The sequence below is a fragment of the Ursus maritimus genome, unplaced genomic scaffold (genome assembly GCF_017311325.1).
Source record: "Ursus maritimus isolate PB19 unplaced genomic scaffold, ASM1731132v1 scaffold_24, whole genome shotgun sequence".
Taxonomy (NCBI): domain Eukaryota; kingdom Metazoa; phylum Chordata; class Mammalia; order Carnivora; family Ursidae; genus Ursus; species Ursus maritimus.
The window spans coordinates 35,868,356-35,892,542 of NW_024424897.1; the positions used below are offsets into that span (position 1 = coordinate 35,868,356).

The 24,187-nt window shown below is 38.4% G+C and overlaps 1 protein-coding gene across 8 annotated transcripts in view; it reads right to left on the reverse strand.

Annotated features, from left to right (window-relative positions):
* The window catches only part of SYNRG (synergin gamma), an 85,839-nt gene that overhangs the window by 34,984 nt on the left and 26,668 nt on the right, over positions 1 to 24,187 (reverse strand). For 6 of the 8 annotated variants that reach the window (XM_040640960.1, XM_040640965.1, XM_040640966.1 and 3 more), the window contains exons 7-15: positions 20,671 to 20,973; positions 19,529 to 19,762; positions 18,533 to 18,610; positions 16,105 to 16,301; positions 15,256 to 15,504; positions 13,753 to 13,886; positions 7,846 to 7,964; positions 7,592 to 7,654; positions 2,044 to 2,991 (exon numbers count right to left, since the gene is read on the reverse strand). In XM_040640960.1, coding sequence (XP_040496894.1) covers positions 2,044 to 2,991; positions 7,592 to 7,654; positions 7,846 to 7,964; positions 13,753 to 13,886; positions 15,256 to 15,504; positions 16,105 to 16,301; positions 18,533 to 18,610; positions 19,529 to 19,762; positions 20,671 to 20,973 — 2,325 coding nt within the window. The remainder of the gene's footprint in view (positions 1 to 2,043; positions 2,992 to 7,591; positions 7,655 to 7,845; positions 7,965 to 13,752; positions 13,887 to 15,255; positions 15,505 to 16,104; positions 16,302 to 18,532; positions 18,611 to 19,528; positions 19,763 to 20,670; positions 20,974 to 24,187) is intronic. The other 2 variants (XM_040640963.1, XM_040640962.1) reach the window with 1 other exon arrangement.

A 24,187-nucleotide genomic window follows, 5' to 3' on the forward strand; every position in this document is an offset into this window, starting at 1 on the left:
TAGCAGTCTGCTAGGTTTTATTCTCTTTTCGTCAGCCCACTTTTTATTTCTGCAGCAAGAAGTACCTTTAACCCTCAAACTAAGAGAGCGAGAGATACTGTCGTCAACATGAGGTTAAAGTAAAACCAAATGCACTGAAGAAGTCCCTGCCGTTTACCTTCGACAGTACATGGATGCAGCAGTTTTGCTCGACAATGGAGCTCACTGGTCAGACAGCAACCCCTTTTAACAACCGCTCTAAAGGGATACTGCTCCTTTCCGACAGGAGGTTTACAGATCAAAAAGAGGAAACACTCTGCTTTTAAGAATAACCTCAAACTGAAGAGACTTGGCTTGAACATTACAGGTTCCAAGCTGGGAATGTTCCAAACATACATAAAAGAACATGAGCACAGAAGATTATTTTAACAGGTCGATCAGAACAAGCTCGGTCAAAAAAAACCAAACCAAAACAAACAAACAAACCCTCCCCTCCCCAAATAAAATGAAAAAATTTAAAAAGAAGGAAAAAGAAAAAGACATCCCCAACCTGATTTAGACTCCTCTCATAAAGACATCTAGCTTGGCACTATGAAAGAATATAGATTCACTTTCAGAAAAATAGCTTCTAATTTATAACTTCAGAGTCCAAAAGGCTAGTTAGTATACATGTCATGAGATTTTTAAATAAAAATCAATTTTTTTTTCAAAAAACAGAGCACTTTGCAACCTACCACTGTGGCTCAAGCAGCTCATACAAAAAAAAAAAAAAAAAAGAGAGAGAGAAACAAAATCACTCTATCAAACAAACAGCAGCAAAAAAATAGGAAAACATCCGAGGAAAAATACAAAAAAAGGGAGTAGACAGGCGCAAGGAGCTCTGCAGACAGTCCGCTGCTCTCGGACAATGCCCTAGCAAGCCGCCGTGTAAGACACGTCCTGTCTCTGAAAACCTGCCCCTGACCAGCACGCTGTTTAAGGGTACCCCCAACACTTCAGTTGCCAAAGGATGGGTGTCATTTTGTTCTCCGACTTGCCAATTTGATACATACAAAAGCCGTACTACTTTGACATTTCTGCCACAATCTGTAAACCTGGACGTGTCTTGTGTGTCCCTCTCTAGTTCAAAAACAACAAACCCTTCGAATGCGTATTATGTTTTCTAGAATAATACAGTAATACTGAGATAGTTCTCATTATTAAAGGCCACAAAATGGGTTTATCTTTCTATATAACATACCAAATAACAAAACAAAATAAAAATGAGGACACTTGGGAATCTAGTTTTTACAACAGGAAGCTGGACTAGAGAAAAAACTGCTACCAGTAAATCCATACAGAATCTAGAGAGGGCTCCCTTGTAAGACGTTTTCAAACACTTCATGAGAAAGTTAGTAGTTACCCTATTCTACCATCTACAGATTTGTTACAGTGTAATACTTTCAGTAATAGAGGAGCCGAAAACTGTACCTCAATTCCACTAACAACTCATGCCCTCCTCCTTGCCAGACTCTGGCACACAGGACATCCACAGACAGGCTCTTTCCCTCCTCTCTGGCGGGGACGTGGCAAACTGCAGTACAACCAGCTAGACATTTTTACTTTCTTGGCCTACCAAGAGTCAGTTTCTATAAACCGAACAGAATCCTATATTGGCAGCTGCCAAACAGACCCGAGAGAAGAGAGGAGAGGGAAACACTGACCTCACTCACAGAAATAGAGCAACATTACTGACACTGCAGAAGTCTTTATAAAATTCCTGGTGATGCAGGGTTCATTCAGCAGTGGATTTTTATGTGCCTCTAACACCAAGTTGGTGTTCAGTTTCAAAAATAAAAATATTTGAGCGATCCACTCTAAGTTCCACAGTATTCATGGGATCCATATATCCAAGTATCTATACAATCAAATCTGACACTGCTTTAATGGGATTGGCAATGAAGAGGTTATTAGAAATTCATGAAGGTTAAGAGCCAGAGCCTCACTCTACTGTAAATCAACGCCCACCACACCATCTTTGAAATCTACATCACCATCACCAGAGTAATCTCACCAATTCCTCACCTGCAGCAGGAGGATGCTGGCCACTAACTGTTGGTAAATCCAAAGAGCTATCAGACATGACATGCTTAAGATCGCCTCCCACATCAGCCAGTTTCATGTCAAACTGAACAGAGAGTGCATCTTCAGAGTCCTCCTTGCCGACACTGCTGCCGCCAATGGAAGGCAGATCCAAGGACTTCACCGAAGCAGAGTCTTCTTTGGTGTGTCTGAAAGCCACTGATTTCTCGCTCAGGGATTTGTCTGAGTTCATGGAAGAAAATTTACTGGAGTGGAAGTCAGCAAAATCATCATCGCTTTTTCCTGAAGGAGTGTTATCTTTCAGTTCTTCAACACCTAGTCCAGATCCTTCCAGAGAAAGCTGTTTGAAGACATCATATTTGGTAGACGTGGCAGCTGAGTTCTGTCCGCTCTTCGCCGTACTGCTCGAGCTGCCGGTTAGAGGAACAGGACTCGCTTCCTCTTTAAGGGTGACATATTTGTCATCTGCCTTTTGCTCAGATGAAACTGAGCTATTACTGAAAGCCATAAAATCTGCAAAGTCATCCTGCTCCCCAACAGCTGCTGGACTAGAATATTCCCCAAAAAGGTTGAATTCTCCAAAATCATCAGCCAAACTAGACATCTTCGTTGATGCCAGCGCTGTCGTGGCCGCAGCAGATCCTGCCGGCTGCGGTCGTGTGGAAACAGGTCTGGATGCACTAAATACAGCTGAAATAGACAAGGGCTTCTCGCTGCTGCAGTTAACTGAGGAAAACATGTCTAGGTCTGCTAAGTTCAGAGGGGTTTTCACTTGTGTTTGTTGTTTCTGTTGTATAGCTCCTGAGGGGAAGGCCGCTGGAAAAGTTTGGTCTTTTGTTGGTGGCTCTAGTGGTGATAGGCTATCGGCAGTTTTAAAATCGGTGAAGCCATCATCAGCGCCTGCGGATCGGAATTCTGCAAAGTTTTCTCCTGAAAGAAAAAAAAAATACAGCCAAATAAATAAGAATGCTGAGCTGAAAACCACATGCTACACAGCGTATTAAATTACAAGCATACTTTTAGAGACTTTCCCCTCATTGGCCTGACATTATTCAACCACACCGTAAACCCACCAAAACATCTCTTTGGAAACTACGCGTCTGTTTCCACGTTGAAGGCTAGTGATACCAAAATAAATACAAATCAAGCGGAGAGCAGCCAACAGTTATCACTTTCACTTGCTCATCTGAGGGTGCTATGTCTCCTAGTGCCAGGTCCTTCGGTTGGCCAAAAGTGCTGCTCTCAGGACCTCTTCTCACTAGAGCCAGCCAGCCAAGCACACAAGGGAAGAAGAAATAGGTGCTGGATGTTCCTGAAGAGATACACGTTGACATAATGATCCTTTAAAGATGAAATGTTTTACATGGTGCTCAGTTAGGAAAAAAATATCACAGGTACCAATGAGGTATTATGAAAAATCCTGCATCTAATATTTAGGATGTGAAATGCTTTGCTCAACTAGGCACTTTAAGCATCTTGTTAGATATTATGTGGTCTTGCTCCAGCATATGGAGGCATTAATTTGAAGGGAACTCTGATGAAAATTTTTGAAAAGGTATCTACTTATTTGTAAAACATTCTAGCTAAGGACACATTTTTTTTTTTTAAGATTTATTTATTTGAGAGAGAGAAAGCAAGCAAGCATGTGTGCTCGTGTGAGCACAAGTGGGAGGGGCAGAGAATCTCAAGCAGACTCTGCACCAAGCAGGGAGCCTGATGCGGGGCTGGATCTCACAACCCTGAGATCAGACCCAAGCCAAAACCACGAGCTGAACACTTGACGGACTGTACCACCCAGGCGCCCCGTGCTAAGGACACATTTTAAAGTGGTTTTTCTACACTCTACAACAAATAAGCTGAATCTCATGGAAAAAAAATCTGAGTACTTGGGCTGTTCTTGAAACCAGCCATCCCACTGTACCAACGAGCACTTATTCTTATTTATTAAAATCCAGAGGGATTTGAATAAATACCAACTGCATTAAAAATTTCAAGGGATAGGATTTAAACTTTATATTGTGCTACTCTGAGGAAAGACTTACTGAAATTTTTTTTAATCTTTTTTTTTTTTAAGAGTATTTATTTATTTATTTGACAGAGATAGAGACAGCTAGTGAGAGAGGGAACACAAGCAGAGGGAGTGGGAGAGGAAGAAGCAGGCTTCCAGTGGAGAAGCCTGATGTGGGGCTTGATCCCAGAATGCCGGGATCACGCCCTGAGCTGAAGGCAGACGCTTAACGACTGAGCCACCCAGGCACCCCTTTTTATCATTTTTTAGAGAAAATAGGTACAATGTATTTCCAATAAATAGACTCAATTAAGATGCTGATAAAAATCTAGACCCATGATTCTACATAGAGTTCCTTTTATTATCAGAGCATTTATACATTATACAAGTTGCCTCATCATAAGTACGATGTTAGGATGCAGATAATATCAGTTTTTCTAATGGTGTCTGAAGGTCTTTCATAAAATCTACTAGGTTTTACCAAGTAATGAAAATCAAGAGATAAACCAAATATAAATATAGCTATACCAACATCACTTGTTTGAAAATACGAGTGCTATTTCTGGAGAGTTATAAACTAAAATATAGGCTTTAATTTCTTTGTCCAGTTTTAACATTCTATTTGTCCCTAAAAATGAGATATAGAAACATATGAGCTATAAAAGTATATTTCAAACCAAAATCTAACTCTTAAAACTGTCATTAAAATAACATAGGCTTTAAATATATTGTGTTTGTAACATGATATATACCTTGATACATCATAAGAAGCAAGCATAGGAAACAATGGAAGCTGATTTTTCCTCCTAATCTGAGACACTTAATTCACCATCATAATCCATCAACACAGAGAAACCTATTTAGTATTATTAGAGAAATTTTAGAAAGAGAGGAACAGCATTCAAAATTTCTGTATTTTATGTTTTTAAGACATACCACTAATAAAACTAAAGTCAATTTCACAAATTGACAGGAGAAGCAGATATAAAACTTTAAAAAAATCACCCTACAATTTTGGATAAGTATATTACTGATAATATTTGTATCATTTCTGTAAATGAAAACGTAACAAGCAGCCAATTTTGTCACAGTCTAAATTTGTGATGTGCTGCTTTGAAATATCTGTGAAATTGACAAGTTTTGCTTTGTTATTTTTAAAAAGAAATCACCACAGCAAACTAAACTTACTGATGAATTGTAAATGTTTCCTTTAGAAACGTAAGCTGGGTGAAAGAGTCAAAAAGAAATAAAAATGTGTGGGTTTACAAGTTCAAAAACAAAGGGAATTTTGGGGCAAATAAATTAGTTGCAGTCATTGGAAGCTTGCGTATCAGAGGGTACATTAATCCTCTGAATCCTCATAAATTCCCGTCACTTTTTAGGCCCTAAAAACATTTCAAAAGAGGTCACTTTTTGCTAAAACTTCAGTAAGAAGGGTCACTTCTCCATATAGAGTATTTTCCTCATCTCCTTAAATTTATGGTTTAAACTATAGGGGTAGGAAAAAGGAAATATCATTAATATCTGTCACTTAGTAACCTATGAAACCCACAGTTCTGAACACAATACTACATGATTTTTCATAAATTCTAAGACACTAACGTACTTGATGCATTCAGGCCAATGTATTTTTATGAGAACAGCATAAAATATAGTCTCCTAAAATGAACAGAGCTGGCACCTCTACCTGGAACTCTTTAACTCTTTCACTCAAAGTTCAGGCAGGAATGAAGGCAAGCCAACAAACATGGCAGCAACAATATGGGGTTCTGTTACTAAGGTACTGCTTCCACTTTGATGGCACCACTGTCTTTCCCGGGAATAACATACCTATGATATGATCACTAATACCACACTACACAAAGAAATCTGATATTAAACCACGCTCTTTACTCCAAACTCGCCTGGCCCAAGAGGTGAGGAAAGCACTGCTGGGAGTCAAACCCAACTAACAAGCCAAAAGTTCCTCTAGGGTTTTATATATATATATATATATATATATATATATAAATGTGTGTGTGTGTGTGTGTGTTTTAAAGATTTATTACTTTAGAGAAAGAGAGAGAGCATGTGAGTGAGCAGGGGGAGGGGCAGAGGGAGAGAGAATCCTGAAGCAGACTCCCTGCTGAGTGCAACCCCAGGACCGAGATCATGACCTGAGCCAAAATCAAGAGTTGGCCCTCAACCCACTGAACCACCCAGGTGCCCCAAGTTCCTCTCAGGTTTATCTTTGTATTCCTACTGCCTAACACAGGCACTGAGGAAAAAAGTTAATACATCCTAAAGGCTTGACTGAAACAAGGAAACACTTCTAGAACCTAAGAGTTATAAGGGATTCAATAGTTTTAGAATTGGTGGGTTTTTATTTTTAGAGATATTTAAATAGTACACTTAAAAATTTTTTTAAAAGATTTTATTTATTTTTGAGAGAGCAAGAGTGAGAGAGCACACAAGCAGGGGGAACAGCAGAGGGAGAGGGAGAGGCAGGCTCCCCACCGAGCAGGGACCCTAATGAAGGGCTCCATCCCGGCTCCATCCCAGGACCCTGGGATCATGACCTGAGCCGAAGGCTGACGCTTAACTGACTGAGTCACCCAGGCCCCCTAAGCAGTACACTTTTTCCTTGAACTTTCACATACATTACCTTTCCTACAATCTCCTCTCATCCCCCACCCCACTCCCACCCTCTTCCACAGAAGGGTGAGACCAAACGATTAAAAAGGATGTTCCCAATTTGAGCACTCAGCACACAAAGGTAGAATATGGCGCTGTGCTCAGGAAGAAAACCTCCGCAGAGATTACAAATACCATAGCATGTGCAGTTAAACTCTGAAGGACATAATTTGCCCTATGGATTATCTAAACCCTACACATCCGGTTAGGATTTAACCACAAACATGACTTCCAGTCTTTACACATATGGCTCTCAAACTATCATTCTATATTTCCTTCTACTCTCTTTAAGCCCTTCTATAAGTCCCTCTTACCTCATCTTACTAAGAGCCGATTTTGAAAATCATGAAAAGACTGGTTGCTACCTTTTGCACAGTCCACAGACTGCCAACAGTTCGAGTTCTTGTTAAACACTAAAATAACTGAGACCAGTCACAGTCCTCCATTTCTTACAGAAGTCTAACTTGGCTTGAAGGCTTCCAGTGAAAGGGAACGCACTAGCTTCAGAAGAAATTGCTTCAATTTGGGATTTGCCCTAAATTTTAGAAAATAATTTCCAGTAGCAGAACCACATTTTGTTTCCTTGTAATTTCCAGAGGCACAAAGCCAAGAAACCCTCATACATACAATATAATAAAGACATGTTCAGGAGTATCACTGAAAGAGCCATCAAAAAATGTCTTTTATTAAAAATTGAGGGGTGCCTGGCTGGCTCCGTCAGAGGAACATGTGACTCTTGATCTTGGGGTCATGAGTTTGAGCCCCATGCTGGGTGTAGAGATTACTTAAAATAAATAAAATTTTTAAACAATTGAAGTAATTTATCCATTTAAGGACTCAAAAACTTACCTGAAGATTTACTCTCTGCTGTCTGTTCGAGTTCTCTGAAAGCACTGTATTTATCACCAGGCTCTATGATGAAAAGACAAAAAGGCCATTAAGTTTAGGAACTTTGAGATTAAAACTCAAGGAAGTCAGTAAGGCAGACTGGGTTACCCATATATGCTTGACACATGGTGTAAGCGTTTTATACATTTCTCACAAAAGGCCACCACTAAAAAGGCTTACATTCATAGGTTTATGAATTGACAACGTGTTTTTACCTCCAAATGGAACAGTATTTTCCGAGGACTTGTCAGCAGCAATTCCTTTAAACACAGCATATTTATCCGTCGAAGCTGACGCTTTAGTTCCGGCAAGTGGCATCAACAAAGAAGGGGCACTGAAAGGGAAAACGAGATATTTCTTAATGACTAGAACACTGAATCCTTCCCTTATCATCAAATAGAAGCTTAGAATGAAAATGGCAAACAGGTACCTGATTAAAATTCATGGCTCCCTGCTTTTAAAAGTTAGAAACTATATCTATAATCACCGCAGAGGCTAAAAACCATGTTTTGTGTTTTTTTTAAACACCTTTTTTTCTTGGAAAAATATACTGACACACCACCCATGTGATAATTCCTTGCTTGCTTATCTGAAGAGGGGTCAGACCCACACTGACCATCTAATCATCTCTGTAAACCACAAAAACAGTTGGAATGGCTCTGGAAATAGATTCTCATAGAATGATAACCTCCTACAATTTTAACTTAAGGTCCATAAAATTGCAAAAGCGAACTGTTCCAAATATATACAGCCAATATTTCAGAGTAAATTCTGTTAGCCTTAATATAAATTATTCTTTCAGATGGGTTCAAAATGCAGAGGTAGACTAGTTAAGATAAACATCTATTTATGAAATGTTGTTCAAGCCGAGATGTAAATTGTTCTTATTTGATCTTACTGCATCGCTTACTGGCAGAAGTTCACACAGCTGATAAGCCGCAGTAGAGTTAATACAATTTACATTTTCACAAGGATCACATCAGCGGTTCCAGAAGCTATCTTTGTAGCAAAACAACAATCACTTCAAAATTAGATAAAGATACTTTTGCCTGTGGACATATTTCTCCCTGGATGGAAAAACAGTGTAATGAGTAGTATCTGTGTGGGTAATTCTTGGATGGCTTAAACACATACTATAAAAGCACGGCATTTTTTTTTTCTCTTTTTCTTATCACACCCAGGCAGCTCCCTGGAAGAATAACTTTACATATGAATGACTACATTCCACCACTAGTTTGTGTCATTCAATACCACACACACAAGTTATATAAATGGATTTCTATTGAGTTCTTTGCCCTGAAGCAAAAATCTTTCCACAGCCATTTAAATCGTCTTATCAGTGGCCTACAAGCAAGGTAAAAATCCCAGCTCTTGCGCATGCATGCTAATGGAGGTCCACAGTGCTTTAGGACTTAGTGCTATCAAATATTATAATTTCACGTCACTAAAAGAGCTGCGATATATTTGATCTTGACAAACAGGTCATCATCTATACACTGTAGGTGGATTTTTTAAGTTCCATAAGCAATTAAACTACAACTCATTGAACAGAATGTTACACATAAATAAAAGTAATTAATGTTTGAGGGGAAAAAAATCACAAAGTTGAACAACCTATTTGTTTTTCATGAAATGCCAACTTTAGCTATGGTCTTGTAAAGCCCACTGGTAAAATCTATTAAATGTGACATTTAATTATTATTAATTTTAAAATTATTTTCAAGACTGGGAAAAAATAGAGGACCTTCAAGGTAATGAAATACTGATTGAAGTCAACAAAATAAAATTCCACTCAAAAAAAAAAAGCTGACTCACACTGTAATCTTATCCATATTACAAATTAATAACTCATTCTAGTTCTCGGAAATTATTAAAAAAAATACTGTAATCACCATGACAGTGTTTAGCCCAGTTATATAAAGTACTTATCTATTCCAAATATGAAAACTGTTATTTCTTTTTTTTTTTTTAGAAATGTTTCTTTTTTTTTTTTTTTTAAAAGATTTTATTTATTTATTCGACAGAGATAGAGACAGCCAGAGAGAGAGGGAACACAAGCAGGGGGAGTGGGAGAGGAAGAAGCAGGCTCCTAGTGGAGGAGCCTGATGTGGGGCTCGATCCCATAACGCCGGGATCACGCCCTGAGCGTGAAGGCAGACGCTTAACCACTGTGCCACCCAGGCGCCCCGAAAACTGTTATTTCTACTATTTAATACTAGTGAAGGATAGTGAGAGGCATAATGTTTTAAAATCTAAGAACCTGCATTCTATTGAAAGATAAGACTTAAGAGAATTTGGCCACCAAAAAAAAAAAAAAAAGCATTTTGCTTTTTCTCCAGTGCATCCATTTGTTTTATAATCACTCCACTTGGCTGTCATAGATGATTTTACTTAGCTGCTCACCCTGCTAAATGTTGACATGTTTTAGACAATAGGCTTGAGCCATGGAAACTTAAGGCAAAAGGGCCCACAGCGACCACCTGGCTGAATACAGACAAGCCCATCAGTCCACCGAGCTCAAAAATATCCACAGGCTCTAATAGACCAGTGGGCTACTTGGCATAGTTACCAAAAAGGGAAAATTCCATTTGTGGCCATACTTCCCCATCTTCCCCCTTTAAACCGGCCCCTACACACTGCCTGGTGGCAGATGGTCTTTCCTTTGCTGTCTGACCCACTGCTCCCTGGCGGTGTATTCAATAAATTTCTATCTCCTTTGTTCTGCCTGGGGTGAATCCTTTCACCAGCCGCCACCGGCTTCCACGAGATCATCGCCCCACATTTGGGGACCCCCATCTGATTGAACAGACACCACACTAAATACTGCCATGTAAAAAGTAAAATGAAGCTAACCAACTCAAAACCCCTACACCTTAATCCTTTCTGAACTATTTTATCATCAGTAGCCCATGTCTGTGGTGTTTATTTTTCCAGGATCCCCAGTGCCCGGCTCATAGTTAAATGTTTTGTGAACAGATAAATGAATGATACTGCATCCCCTTCCATGCTGACTCAAGCGCCAGCTACTTCTGCTGACATGCAGTTCGACACCAAGTCTGACCAATTTCTGAGACGCACACTTTTCAGTGCCTGACTCTAAACCTAGAGTACCTCCCATCACCTCACCACAGGGTTACTATGGCAGCTGAATTTACCCCACACAGTAGCAGGGATCGCTTTTCTCAGGCCACTTCTTATCTCTAAAATGCTTTACAGATTACGTCACAAATCATAAGCCATCCCACATTGGTGCTGCCCTTAACTAATGAGATTTTTTTTCACAGACTCACAATACTCTCCACTCCAGCCTACTTCTAACTTACTTGGCTTTTCATCTTCTCAAATAATGCCCCCTTTTTTTTTTAAAGATTTTATTTATTTATTCGACAGAGATAGAGACAGCCAGCGAGAGAGGGAACACAAGCAGGGGGAGTGGGAGAGGAAGAAGCAGGCTCATAGCGGAGGAGCCTGATGTGGGGCTCGATCCCATAACGCTGGGATCACGCCCTGAGCCGAAGGCAGACGCTTAACTGCTGTGCCACTCAGGCGCCCCAATAATGCCCATTTTTTGCTTAAAAATGCTGCCCAGGGGGCACGTGGGTAGTTCAGTCAGTTAGGAGTCTGACTCTTGGATCTCAGCTCAGGTCTTGATCTCAGGGTCGTGAGTTCAAGCCCCGTGATAGGTTCCACACCTAGTGGAAAAAAATTCGGCCCAAAGCAGTCTCACCTCGGCTTAATATCCCTTTAAAATAAACTCATAATATGGAATAGAGATCTAAACTAGGGAATTCATTATACATGTACACACATACAAAGACTGAAGGACCAATTCTAAGAGAATTTTATCAGATTCTATAAATACCCAGATAAAACTAAGCTTCTTTATAGCAGGAACTGCGTTTTCTGCTTTTGTAGTTCTAGAGCCTATCCCAATGTCTGGCATATAGCAGATGGTAAGTAAATGTTTTCAGTGAGTAAATAAACAATGAGTGTGGGTTCTTAGACATGAGCAAAATGTTTTCATGTAAGCATGGAAGTAATCAAGCCAGAACTGAAAAAATAAAAGTCTATAAAGTCTGACTGTGTATGAAAGTAAACTATTATGTGGAGATAATGCCACAAAAAATTGCTAATATCCCATATATCTTGGATCTGGCCACCATCTTAAAGCTTTCTATGCCCAAATTTCAATTTCACCTACTGAGACGTTTTTTCTCCTCCCCCTCCCCCCGCCCAGAGGAGTAAACCACTAATTTGATGAATTGGTTTATAACCTTCATACTGCAACACATTCATCCAATAATCCTTTCTTAATTACATAATACGGCTCAGTATTACATATATAGCCGTGAAAGATGGTCCTCAGGTACGGCAGCCCAGGAAGGTAAACAGTAACCCAGTCATCAGGGCACAGATATCCAGAAGGCACTAGGGCAGTAAATGAGGGAAGGGCCCTCATCTTTGAGGTAGCAACTGATACAGATGGGATAGTAAAAACTTCCTATGTTAAACTGATTTTTGAAATAGAACTAGAATTAACTATAGAGAGAACTTCAGATTGAAGAAGATAAAAGGTCAGAAGCCTGAAAGAGCAGACTCAGTTTGGAATCATTCTGGCATGGCTGGAGCGTCAACTGTGGGGGAAGGGCAATGGTCAAAAGAATAGGCAGGGGCAAGAGCACACGCAGCCTTTTTCCAGGCCAAGCAGAACTGACAGAGTCAATGGCGGTAAAGGAGAGAGCGGGGAGCCAAAAATAAATAACATGTTTCTGATTTGGTGACTGGATATGGTCACATGATTCACCAACAAAGGGCATAGTGATTTAACAAATTTTAATTTAGCTTTGACTGGGAAAACACTGAATCTAATTTTATGCGCGTAATCTGAGATGCCCTGAGTCATTCAGATAGGTTCTAGACAGAACATACACATTTTGTTTGAAGGAAGAGAGCAGAGAAAGAAGTATTATTATTGTGTCTATCGGTTAAGTGTGTGCGCCAGTGTAGCAGGCTCGGAAGTCCCTGCACTTTACAGTCCCATCCCTCAAATGTTTCTCCTCTGTCACTTACGTTTGTCTGACGTATTCTTCAAATCAAGAGAATAGTTCTTTTCCTAATTCGCAATTCCCTACAATGCCTGTCCCTTAGTTCTTGTTACAGTGTATATGCAGGAAGCATTAAGAGATAATCAATTGGTTAAAATGGAAAAGATGAATGATATTGCACCAAGAGGAACATAAGAGAAATGGTAAATGTATCCTGACAAAAACAAGTTCCAGAAATAACCAAAGAAATTCCTATTGCTTGCTCAAAGTCTGGTATATGTTCCATTCTGTGGAAGAAGTAGTATCTAAAAACATTTTTTTTTTTTTATGATTTTATTTTTTTGAGAGAGAGAGAATGGCGGGGGAACAGTAGAGGGAGAGGGAGAAGCAGACTCCCCACTGAGCTGGGAGCCCCATGCAGAGCTTGATCCCAGAACCCTGAGATCATGACCTGAGTCGAAGGCAGACGCTTAACCGATTGAGCCACCCAGGCGTCCCTAAAAACTTTAAAAAAATGATGGAAAGGTGCTGGCAACATACTGAGACAGTTACTGTAACCTAAAAGTGAAGCTAGTACATAAGACGTTAGAGAAATATGTATGCAAACAAACGAACAGAAATCTGAAGGCCTAAAAGTCACTGATCTTAAACATAAGGGAGACATGAATAAATAATCATGTTTAGATTTCAGAATTATTATTTCTGTGGAAAATCAACAGTATGTTATATTGCAAAAATATCAAATTACGTGCCTCTGTCTAAAAAGCTTTTCAATAGCCAAAGACTTGCTTCTGATACAAGAACATAAAGTCATCACTGCACAGCTTCACTCAGCTATAATCAGGTTTAGCACAGGCAAAGAAAAAAATATTGGCAAGCAGGTGTGTTCTGGGAGGAAACGGTAGTGCTAAAGTTTTAGGTGGACGATGGGGAGAAGAGTTTCAATGGTAAAAGTATGAATAAAGAGGGACTAATCAAGGAAAGCATGAGAGTAAATTTCTTACTTAGGCTTCTCACTATGGATGCCTCTTTCTCCATTATTAAACACAATGTTAACTATATTCAACCCTTTTCTACCTGTTTCCATGCTGGGAATTACTTGTTTTTGAAGAAGCAGGCAACTCTTGGAAATCACTGAATGAGTCATCAAGGGAGCCTGACTTAGAAGCATCTTGAAAATCTTGGAAGTCGTCTTCTTCTGGTTTTACCACCTAAGTTTATAGAGGACATTTAAATAGAGAGATCGAATTGATAAAAGAGTAAACAACAAATTTACAACTGTCAAACTCAAAAATTACCTTTTAAATCTCTCAGTTTAGGACCTTAATTAGATAGGCATGACTATCTAATTTTAGAAGAACAACACTTTAGATTTAACACCAACTCGAGTACCTAAAGCAAGAATCTGTCTTGTATTTTTTTATTTTGGGGGGGTGGTGGGAGGGTCAGAGGGAGAGGGAGAGCGAGAATCTAAAGTGGACTTCACCCCCAGCATGGAACCTGACTCGTGCCTTGATCTCATGATCCTGAAATCATGACCTGAGCCAAAATCAAGAGTGAGTAGCTTAATCGACTAAGCCACCCAGGTGCCCCTGTCTTGTATTTTTAGATACTCTTTTGTACAAAAGGTAAAAGATTGGTTTAAAGAACTAATCTACACAATTTTAAAACAGCTGAATCACATTTATTACTGAGAATCCGCCATTTTTAAAAAACATTTTATACATGATGTAAATTACAAAAGTGATACAAGCTTATTATAATCCATTAGTATATGTATAAAGTCAACAACAAACACTGGCTCCTAATCACATGCTCTGGAAGTACCGTGAACAGTTCATTTGTTTTATAGAAAAATGAGCTTATACTACACGTTGTTCCGCACTTTAAAACAAAGACGTAATTATAAATATAATGTAGACATCTTTTCCATGTTGTACATGTAGATCATTCATTTTAATGACCAAATAGTTTACCACTATATGGATGAAGCGAAATTTATTTAACCTTCCTTCTTCTGAGGGACATTTAGCTATTTCTAACTTTTTACTCTAACAAACAATGCTATGACAAATATCCTTGCATATTTTTGTTAATGGGATGGATTCCTAATAGTGTGACTGCTAGGTCAGAAGATACAGACATATAGAATTTGGGTAGCTATTGCCAAACCTGCCTTCCAAGAAGGCTGCACCAGCAAACCATTTTCCCTGACACTATTATGTTTCCTAAACTTTTTGCTAATCTGAGAAGTGAAAAATAAATGGAAGCACTTGAATTTCACGTTTAGTAGCTTTTCCAAAAGACAGAATCTAGAAATTTAGTTAACCTCATGAAGCTTGATGTTTAAAATGTATATACTATAAAAGAACTATATAAACTTTTAGCCAAAATTCAAATCTCTTAAGGCTTAAGAAATTTCATTTTTTTTAAATAATGAGAAATTGAATTTTGTATTGTTTACTACTGTTTACTTTTCACCTCCAGTGTCCATCACAATCTTCTCTGCATCCTGGGAAAAAAAGCTGCCCAGATTCACTTTCAGGGATTATTTGGAATATGCACCACTTCTCCACTTACCTGATTTGCAGGGTAAGTTGGCATGAAGCCACTGGAAGCCTGGGCTGCAGCTCCCCCAACTGGTCCAACAAGGTTAATGCCCATGACTGGCTGTCCAAGGTTGAGGGGTATGGAGCCTGCAGGGCCTGAAGACATCCCAGTTGGCTGACTCACCGCAGTAGGCAAAGTCATAGGAAAGCCACTTAAAGTTGGAACAGGAGCGGCTGGAAATTGGTTTAAAGCATCAGGACTCATGGCAGGAACACCCCTCTATACAGAATAGAAGGAAAATGGAAACATTTTAGGGGATTGCAAACCACATACAATCAAAGGGAGACCTAAATGTAAAATCTGTAGTCCTGATAGCTTTCCACCCTAAGTCCCAAAACTCATGAATCTGACACGAGAAAATAACTTACAAGGTTCATGTAAACCTAACATCGGGCAAAGAATTGGTTAACACAGCTCAATGGTGACACCGTACTCTCTGACAAGTTCAGTTAACTCATTATCATCAAATCACTTACAATGATTTTGTATTACGAGAAAAATTGCTACCAGACCAAGAATACTTTATATCTAAGGAATTTTAAATATGGACTTCAAAAACAGGAAGAGTAATTTCATCTACTACTGAATAACTTTCAAGTTCAGAAAGGATACAGTTAGGTCAGAGAATGTTAATATACTAAACAGTCTTTAAACAAAAGAGTATTTTGCCAGTATGTGAATCAAACAAAACTGTACAGTTTTGAAGTACTGTATCCTAAAAATAATCTAAATTTTAATGTACGGGGAGCTCTACAACGTTGTAGTCAATAGGATTTATACTGAAAAATTATTAGATCTAACTTAAGAAACAATGTCTACCTGTGTGACTGCTATCATGGCGAGAACAGTATAAAGTTCTTCCTTAGTAAGTTTGCCAGGTGTAGTTCGATTAGCTAAGGCCCATATCTGTCCAAGAGTTTCCCTGGGAAGTCCAGATGACATCAGAATGGGATAGAGTTTAGCAGTATCTATTCCAGTTGGAGTCATCGTGATTTCTAAAATTTTCTTATAGGCATCTATCAAAGGAAAGACCAGATTACAAATGTAAACATTAAAAGCGATTGCTCTTTTTTGTCATTGTTGCTCACACAAGAATGATCTTAAGTCAAACTGCTTTAATAGAACTGAAGTCATGTTAGGGTTTGAATGGCTGTAAAGGTTATTCAAGTGGAAATATCCAACACACAATCAGAGTCTGCAGCTTAGAAGCCAGGTTGGAACTTGGTCCTAAAGATGAAGATTTGGGGCTAACGGTCAGAGAAAGTCTTAGAATTCAGAAGATAGTAACAATATTAAGATGGAGGTGGTATAAACAGATGCTTTGCACTTTAAAAGAGAAGTTGTAGAGCAATGTTGTGGGAATAGTTTGAAAATAGCAGTGGGGAGGCGAGAACTGTACCAATACCACCTGTCTCCTCCCCCAGTGAATTAGAGGCTATAAGCAAAAATAGCACTGAGTAAGGTGCTATGGGAATAGAGCTTTCAGAGAAAGCCATACTTTCAGTCAAGTTGATAAAGCAGGATACATGTTTGAAAAAAAAAAAAAAGGAAGGGACTGCTGAGGAGTTTTTCCACAATCAAATAGGGTTTCCAAAGGACAAAATGGGAAAGGCTCTTAGAGATGAGGTTGCCATATAAAATAGAGGATGCTAATATCACATGGGACATAGTTTTATACTAAACAATTATTTACTATTTATCTGAAATTCAAAATTAAATGGATGTTAGGTATGCTTATTTGCTAAATCTGGCAACCCTAGTCAAAGGAGTTTTGGGGGATGACAGTGGGTAGGGCTAAGGCAGACAGAAAAAAAAAACATTTAAAGCAAAAATTTTACAGGCAGTATTTAAATACGGTTTATAGGTTAGTAGGCTAGCTATAAGAACACATATTTTGGCTAGAAAATTATGTGTGGATGTATTTTCGGAACGAGGGAGAAAGAGATACAAGCTGGCAGAAAATGGAAGGAACTCCAAAATACAGCAGATCTGGGTTTTGTTTGTTTGTTTGGCTTGAAGACAGAGAGGAAGAAGATGCAAATTGTCTAATGAGCAGTTGGAAGAAAACCTATTATTTTTATGCACAGCTGAAGTCCCATAGGATTTGGGGGAAATAGTCTTTCAATTGGTGAGTATACGATTATGATGTAAAGTAGACATTACTGGTTTTTCCCCCAAAAGAAGTTCAGCGACAGTTTTCCAGGGATTGGCAAAATAGAGCAAAGTGAACATGTTACAATAAAGACTGATTAACACATGCTGCTACAATAGTCATTACTGTAGGCACATCAGCCATGGCTCAATAGAGTATCTCCTCATATCGACTGGACACTATCACGAAATATGCACCTTAGGGATATTTTTTGGCTCAGGTGGTAAACACCACCTTCCAATGTTGAAAAAGATGCTACCTGGCTTTTTATTTCACATAAGACATATTTTAAAATATAAAAATTAATCATAAGAGTTCAGAAAACTGCATTAAATGTATTAGTACTACAAAAAGATTTTATATATTTATTTGAGAGAGAACGAGAGAGCACAAGCAGGGGGAGCAGCAGAGGAGACGGAGAAGCAGGCTCCCCACTGAGCAAGGAGCCTGACGTGGGACTCGATCCCAGGACCCCGGGATCATGACCTGAGCCAAAGGCAGAGGCTTAACCAACTGAGACACCCACGTGCCCGTATTATTATTATTCTTGCAAAGTTATTAATAATCTATGAGATAACAATATCTTTTAAAGCATGATAAATCTAAGCAAAGCTTTTAGAAATAATAGTCTATGATCGTCAATAGAACATTAAAGCAAAACATTTCTCTCACATTTATATAGCTATTTCACATATAAGGCTGTCTTAAGAAATATCAGATCTTGGGGCGCCTGGGTGGCACAGCGGTTAAGCGTCTGCCTTTGGCTCAGGGCGTGATCCCGGCGTTATGGGATCGAGCCCCACATCAGGCTCCTCCGCTATGAGCCTGCTTCTTCCTCTCCCACTCCCCCTGCTTGTGTTCCCTCTCTCACTGGCTGTCTCTATCTCTGTCGAATAAATAAATAAAATTGTTAAAAAAAAAAAAAGAAATATCAGATCTTTTAAATTTTCTGTACTCTTTCAGAAAAAAATAAGAAAAAAGTTAAAATTCCTTCTGTATATTTTGTAACCACAACAGTAAATATTCACAACTCTGTTTTCAACACTTAAAGTTTAATATCCAGATGGTAATCCTGGACAAAGCAGCTTTTTTTACCTGGAACCAAAGTCTCATTGTAAATCCAAGGAGGCATTCTGGGCTGAACAGGATCCTGTGAGGGAAATACACCCACACCTAGGAGATAAGAAACACTATTTAACATACATAACGGTCCATGCAGAAGATGGGGAAATTCCACTGAGTCCCCCTTTTTTATAAGAAGAGCGCTGGTTGAAGATACTAAAAAAAAGTCACCAATACAATGAAAAGATCTGGTTTCTAAACAACTCTTGTACATAAACTATGTCCTAAAGAGTAAGCGAAAAAAACTAAGATGTACCAAATCAATATTCTGAACCACATGAAGCTTGCACCATTTCACATGTATTACAAATTAAAGGAGAAAACATGACAGCTGGTGGTTTAAAAATCACACATGTAAAAAAATGTAATTGCTCAAGCTTTTCTTGCAGCTTGTACTAATATTTCTTGGCAAAGTTTGATTTTTTTTTTTACCTGAGTATGACACTGCTGCCTTAGATGTATAGGATTTTTAATTTTGTTCAGAAAAAATCCTCCACAAGTTTGTCTCCTGGGCATGCAAATTTTAATTCATCTCTGCAAGCTGAGTTTATAAAAACTTGGATTTTTAAGGCAGCAGTGTGTATGATTTATTTCAGAGAAGGAAAACTATTTCTCATTGGTGACTTTTCTAGTTAAATTTTAACTTTCAACCCTTATGGAAGAACAGAAAGTGTAAGAGGGGAAAAAGAGTTTTTATAAAATAAAAGGAAAAGAAATTTAAAATCAGGAATGATTCTGATTTTTAAAAACTGGTTATCATAAAATTCTTAAAAGGAATAACTGTGCTGAAAGAATTCAGAGCAAAATTGTAGGGGTTAATTGTTGAGAAAGGAATGCATTAAAATATTTTAAGCAAAATACTGATTAGCAAAATCAAGCAGCATTCATTTGAAGATTAATGCTTAAGGTGTTAGCGTTTGAGCGACATTTGGTTAAATAAACTTTTCGCTGAGTATTTCATGAGCTCACCACTCTCTTCAATGGACAGGTTTTGGTCTGAAGTCTTTTCTGCCTCTGCACTGGTGGTGCCACTTACACGTCCATCTACAGCACCCCCGTTTTTGGCCGTTAAACTGGGATGGTTCTTACTGGAACCTGGGCCTAGGGCTTTCTGCCCAACTTCAGAGGTATTTAATTTAATTTGTTCCTGCCCAGACGTACTTATATCACAAGATACTAGGAGCTTCTCCTCCAAGGAAGGGCCTAAACAAACAGCATGAAGGGTTATTTGTATATAATTGCAAATTTCTGATTTTTTTTTTTTCAATCATCCATTTCCATCCCCAGATTCTCAAGGGTAGGCCCTGCCACACATAATGTAAATTTTGAAATAATCCAATCACTAACACACTTTTTATGGACCCGAAAGCCTTTAGAGATTTTAGAGAACTTAAACATCATTACCTACTTTGGTTCTCAAGAATTCTATGACCCAGCAGGCAGAATGGTATAGTGGAAGGAGTGTTACCTTAGAAATCTGGTGACCTGCACAAGATAGACACTTCCAACTCACTACTGGGGAGGCCCTTGGCCAGTAACATCACCTCTGGGTGTGTTTTTCTACATCTGCCGACTGAGGAAGTTTGGACTAAGTACATGTCTGCTAGGACCTATGTCTCAAGAATGAGTGTATAACCATCCCCCCTCCCATCTTTTCACAAGTGCTAAACTAAGGTACAGTTTAAAGATTTGTCCGGGGACACACTGACAATAAATGGAGAACCCGGGCTTCTGACCCCCAAGTGTTCTACCACTGAACTAGAGAGAGCACTTTTTAAAGCAGCTTTTCTTGACTCATTACTCTGAACAAAATATTGGTGATTTTCCCAAACACGAGTAATCTGTAGAAATCAGTTTGTTTTTAACGTTCGAAGGAGGTTTAAATAGCTCCTAATTTAGGAGCAAAAGTTTTAAATTATTTTTCTGGAATGTGAGCCCCCAGAATAAAAAAAAAGTCTAGATTCCTATTTTGGTGAATTTCAGTAGTGCTCATATATTCAGTGCTCATATATGTCTCTTTACCAACAACAGTGTATTATTCTACTTATATAAGAGAGGTAAATTATCCAAGATTATCTTAAGAATGCTTTCATTAATATTCTAGGAGTTACCTGCTTTCTGTACATTGTATGAGGCTGCAGCAGTAGAGAAAGAAGGAATTTGTCCAGGGACACCATGTAAGGCAAAAGACACTGGAATCTGACCTGGAGGGAGAGGCTGTGCTCCAGCCTTCTGTGTATGCAACTGGCCAAGTGGGGTGGTGGGATGGAAAGACTGAAAAGGCTGGGAAGTGGAAGAAGGACCACATGTGGGCACTTCAACAGGCCCCTGCATAAAGTCACTGAATTCTTCTTCATCAAGAAAGGCAGATGATGGGGAGACAGTTTTAGTAGAATGAGATGATGTGGGATAATCTGCAAAATGGAAAATGGCAATGAAACACATGGAAATGAAAATCAACAAGGAAAAAGAAATTAAGATGTAGTACAATTCCAAAAGAATATACTGAAACATGAATAGCAGAGGTGAACAAGAACTAACATGCAATGAGAGTCAAATGGAATTACTGAATGAATGAAAAACACTTTGATGTCTATTTACACACATTTTTTTCTTTTCAAAGAGCAGTTTCATAGGTATTTTTACATTTTGTTCAAAAACAAAAAAATGTAAAACTCAAAATTTCCTTCCTTCTTTTAGTTGGTTTATGCCAGTCCCCCCCCACCCCCGAGACCACTAATAATTTACATCGAAGTGGTGGTTACTTTTGACACCCAAGTCATCTGTTTGGGGTAATATCCTCTCAAAGCAGTATGTACCACATATTAGAAAACCTACCTCCATGCTGCTGAATACATTTTGGACAGATAAGTACTCTGATGATTAAATTTTATTATGCCAGATAGAAACAATGCATGACACATACTTGTCACTTTGGACATACCGTGCCTAATCCATACACTTCGCATACATAGTTCACATCAGTAAAATTACCACTTGAGGAATGAAAAGTACAAAAGAACATTAAACAAAATACCAAGATGGTACTGTAAAAAGCATCGAGATTGGGACACCATAAAGTGCTAAGTCAAACAACTCAACAGTGAATTTAAGAAAGTAAACCCTGACTGAGGACTATGTTTAAGAGATCTTTGGCTCTAAAGTCTATAAACATCATTGCAGCTCTTTACTGTTAAATGTGAGATTTACTTATGTAATAAACCTTCTCTACAGGGACTTCATTTAATATCATTTTTGCTTCTTCACATTCTTTTTTCAAAATCCACAAAATTTTAAATAAATCAACTTTCAAAAACTAGAGTCGCACACAGAAACAGATAAAGGCAACATCATCCCTATCTCCATGTCTGCCCCTCCGCAGCCAGCTTCAAACTGGACCATGTGCCTCTCAGTCTGTTTCTGCTGTTGCTGAGGTACGGCTAACACACACAGTTTCAGGTGCACAACACAGTGATTCGATAAGAGTATACACATTGTGAGATGATCACCACAATAAGTCTAATTACCATTTGTCACTATACAAAGTTACAAAAAATTTTTTCCCCTCATAATGAGAACTTTAAGCCAACTTTCAAATATGCACTACAAAACTACTGACTATCGTCCTCATGCTGTATATTACAACCCCATGACTGTTATTTTATAACTGGAAGTTGGAACCTCTTGACCACCTTCACCCATTTCACCCACCTCCCACCCCACTTTCTTCTGTCAACTACCATTCTCTTCTCCTTCCTTCGTTTTGTTTTTCAGATTCCACATACGAGTGAAATCATATGGTATTTGTCTTTCTCTGACTTATCTCACTTAGCCTGACACCCTCAAGGTCCAGCCACACTATTGCCAATGGCGAGATTCCATTCTTTTTTATGGCTGAGTAGTATTCTGTTGTATACATACACCGTATCTTCTTTACCAATTCATCCATCAGTGGACACTTAGGTTGCTTCCATACCTTGGCTATTGTAAATAATGCTGCAATGAACATGGGATGCATGTATTTTTTCTAGTTAGTGTTCTTATTTTCCTTGGATAAATAACCAGTAGTGGAATTGCTGGATCATATGGTAGCTCTATTTTTAATTTTTTGAGGAACCTCCACACTGTTTTCCACAGTGGCTGCACCAACCCACGTTCCCACCAACAATACATGAGGGTTCTCTTTTCTCCACATCCTTGCCAACATTTATTGTTTCTTGTCTTTTTGATGACAGTCATGCTAACAGGTATGAGGTGATACCTCATTGTAGCTTGCAATGTGATTTGATTTGCATTTCCCAAGTGATTAGTGATCTTGAACATCTTTTCATATGCCTGTTGACCATTTGTATGTTTTCTTCGGCAAAAGGTCTATTCAGATCCTCTGCCCATTTTTTTCATCAGATTTTTTTTTTTTTTTTTTTGCTATTGAGTTGTATAAGTTCTTTGTATATTTTGGATATTAGCCCTTATGGGTATATGATTTGCAAATATTTTCTCCCATTCAGCTGGTTGCCTTTTTATTTTGTTGACGGCTTCCTTTGCTATGTAGAAACTTTTTAGTTTGATGTTCTACTTGTTTATTTTTGCTTTTGTTGCCTTTGATTTTGGAATCAGATCCAAAAAAAATCATTGCCAAAACCAATGTCAAAGGGCTTACCACCTGTGTTTTTTTCTAAGAGTTTTATGGTTTCAGGTCTTACATTCAAGTCTTTAATCCATTTTGAGGTAATTTTTGTGTATGGTGTAAGATAGTAATCTAGTTTCATTCCTTTGCATGTGGCTGTTCAGGTTTCCCAACACCATTTCTTTCCCCATTGTGTATTTTTGCTTCCTTTGTCATAAATTAACTGACCATATATGTTTGGATTTATTTCTGGACTCTCTATTCTGCTCCACTGATCTATGTTTCTGTTTCTATACCGGTATCGTATTGTTTTGATTACTACAGCTTTGGGATATACTTTGAAATCAGGGTACATCATGCCTTTAGCTTTGTACTTCTTTCTTAAGACCGCTTTGGCTACTTGAGGTCTTTTGTGGTTCTACACAAATTCTAGGACTGTTCTATTTCTGTGAAAAATGCCACCGGAATTTTGATAGGAATTGCACTGAAATCTGTAGATTGCTTTGGGTAGCACGGACATTTTAACAATAATTCTTCCAATCCATGAGCACAAAATATCTTTCCTTTTTTGTGTGTATCTTCTTCAATGACTGTCACTGATGTCTTAGAAGTTTTCAGTATACAAGTCTTTCACCTCCTTGGTTAAATTTATTCCTAGGTTTTTTATTCTATTTGATGCCAATGTAAATGAAATTGTTTTCTTAATTTCTTTTTCTGATAGTTTACTGTGTATGAAAGTGCAACAGATTTTTACATAGTGACTTTATAACTTCACTGAATTTACTAGTTCTAACATTTTTTTGGTGGTCTTTAGGGTTTTCTACACATAAAGTTTCTTCATATTTTTAACTACTTTAAATTGCCTTAGCATTTACTAAACTCTAATGCCACAGGAGCAGTCTTTTTAAAAAAAGACTCTCATCTGAAAAATGGGGACACCACATGCTTCTCTTTTGAATTCATAAAATAGAACATTCAATGCTGCCAGGTTTTATGGAAGA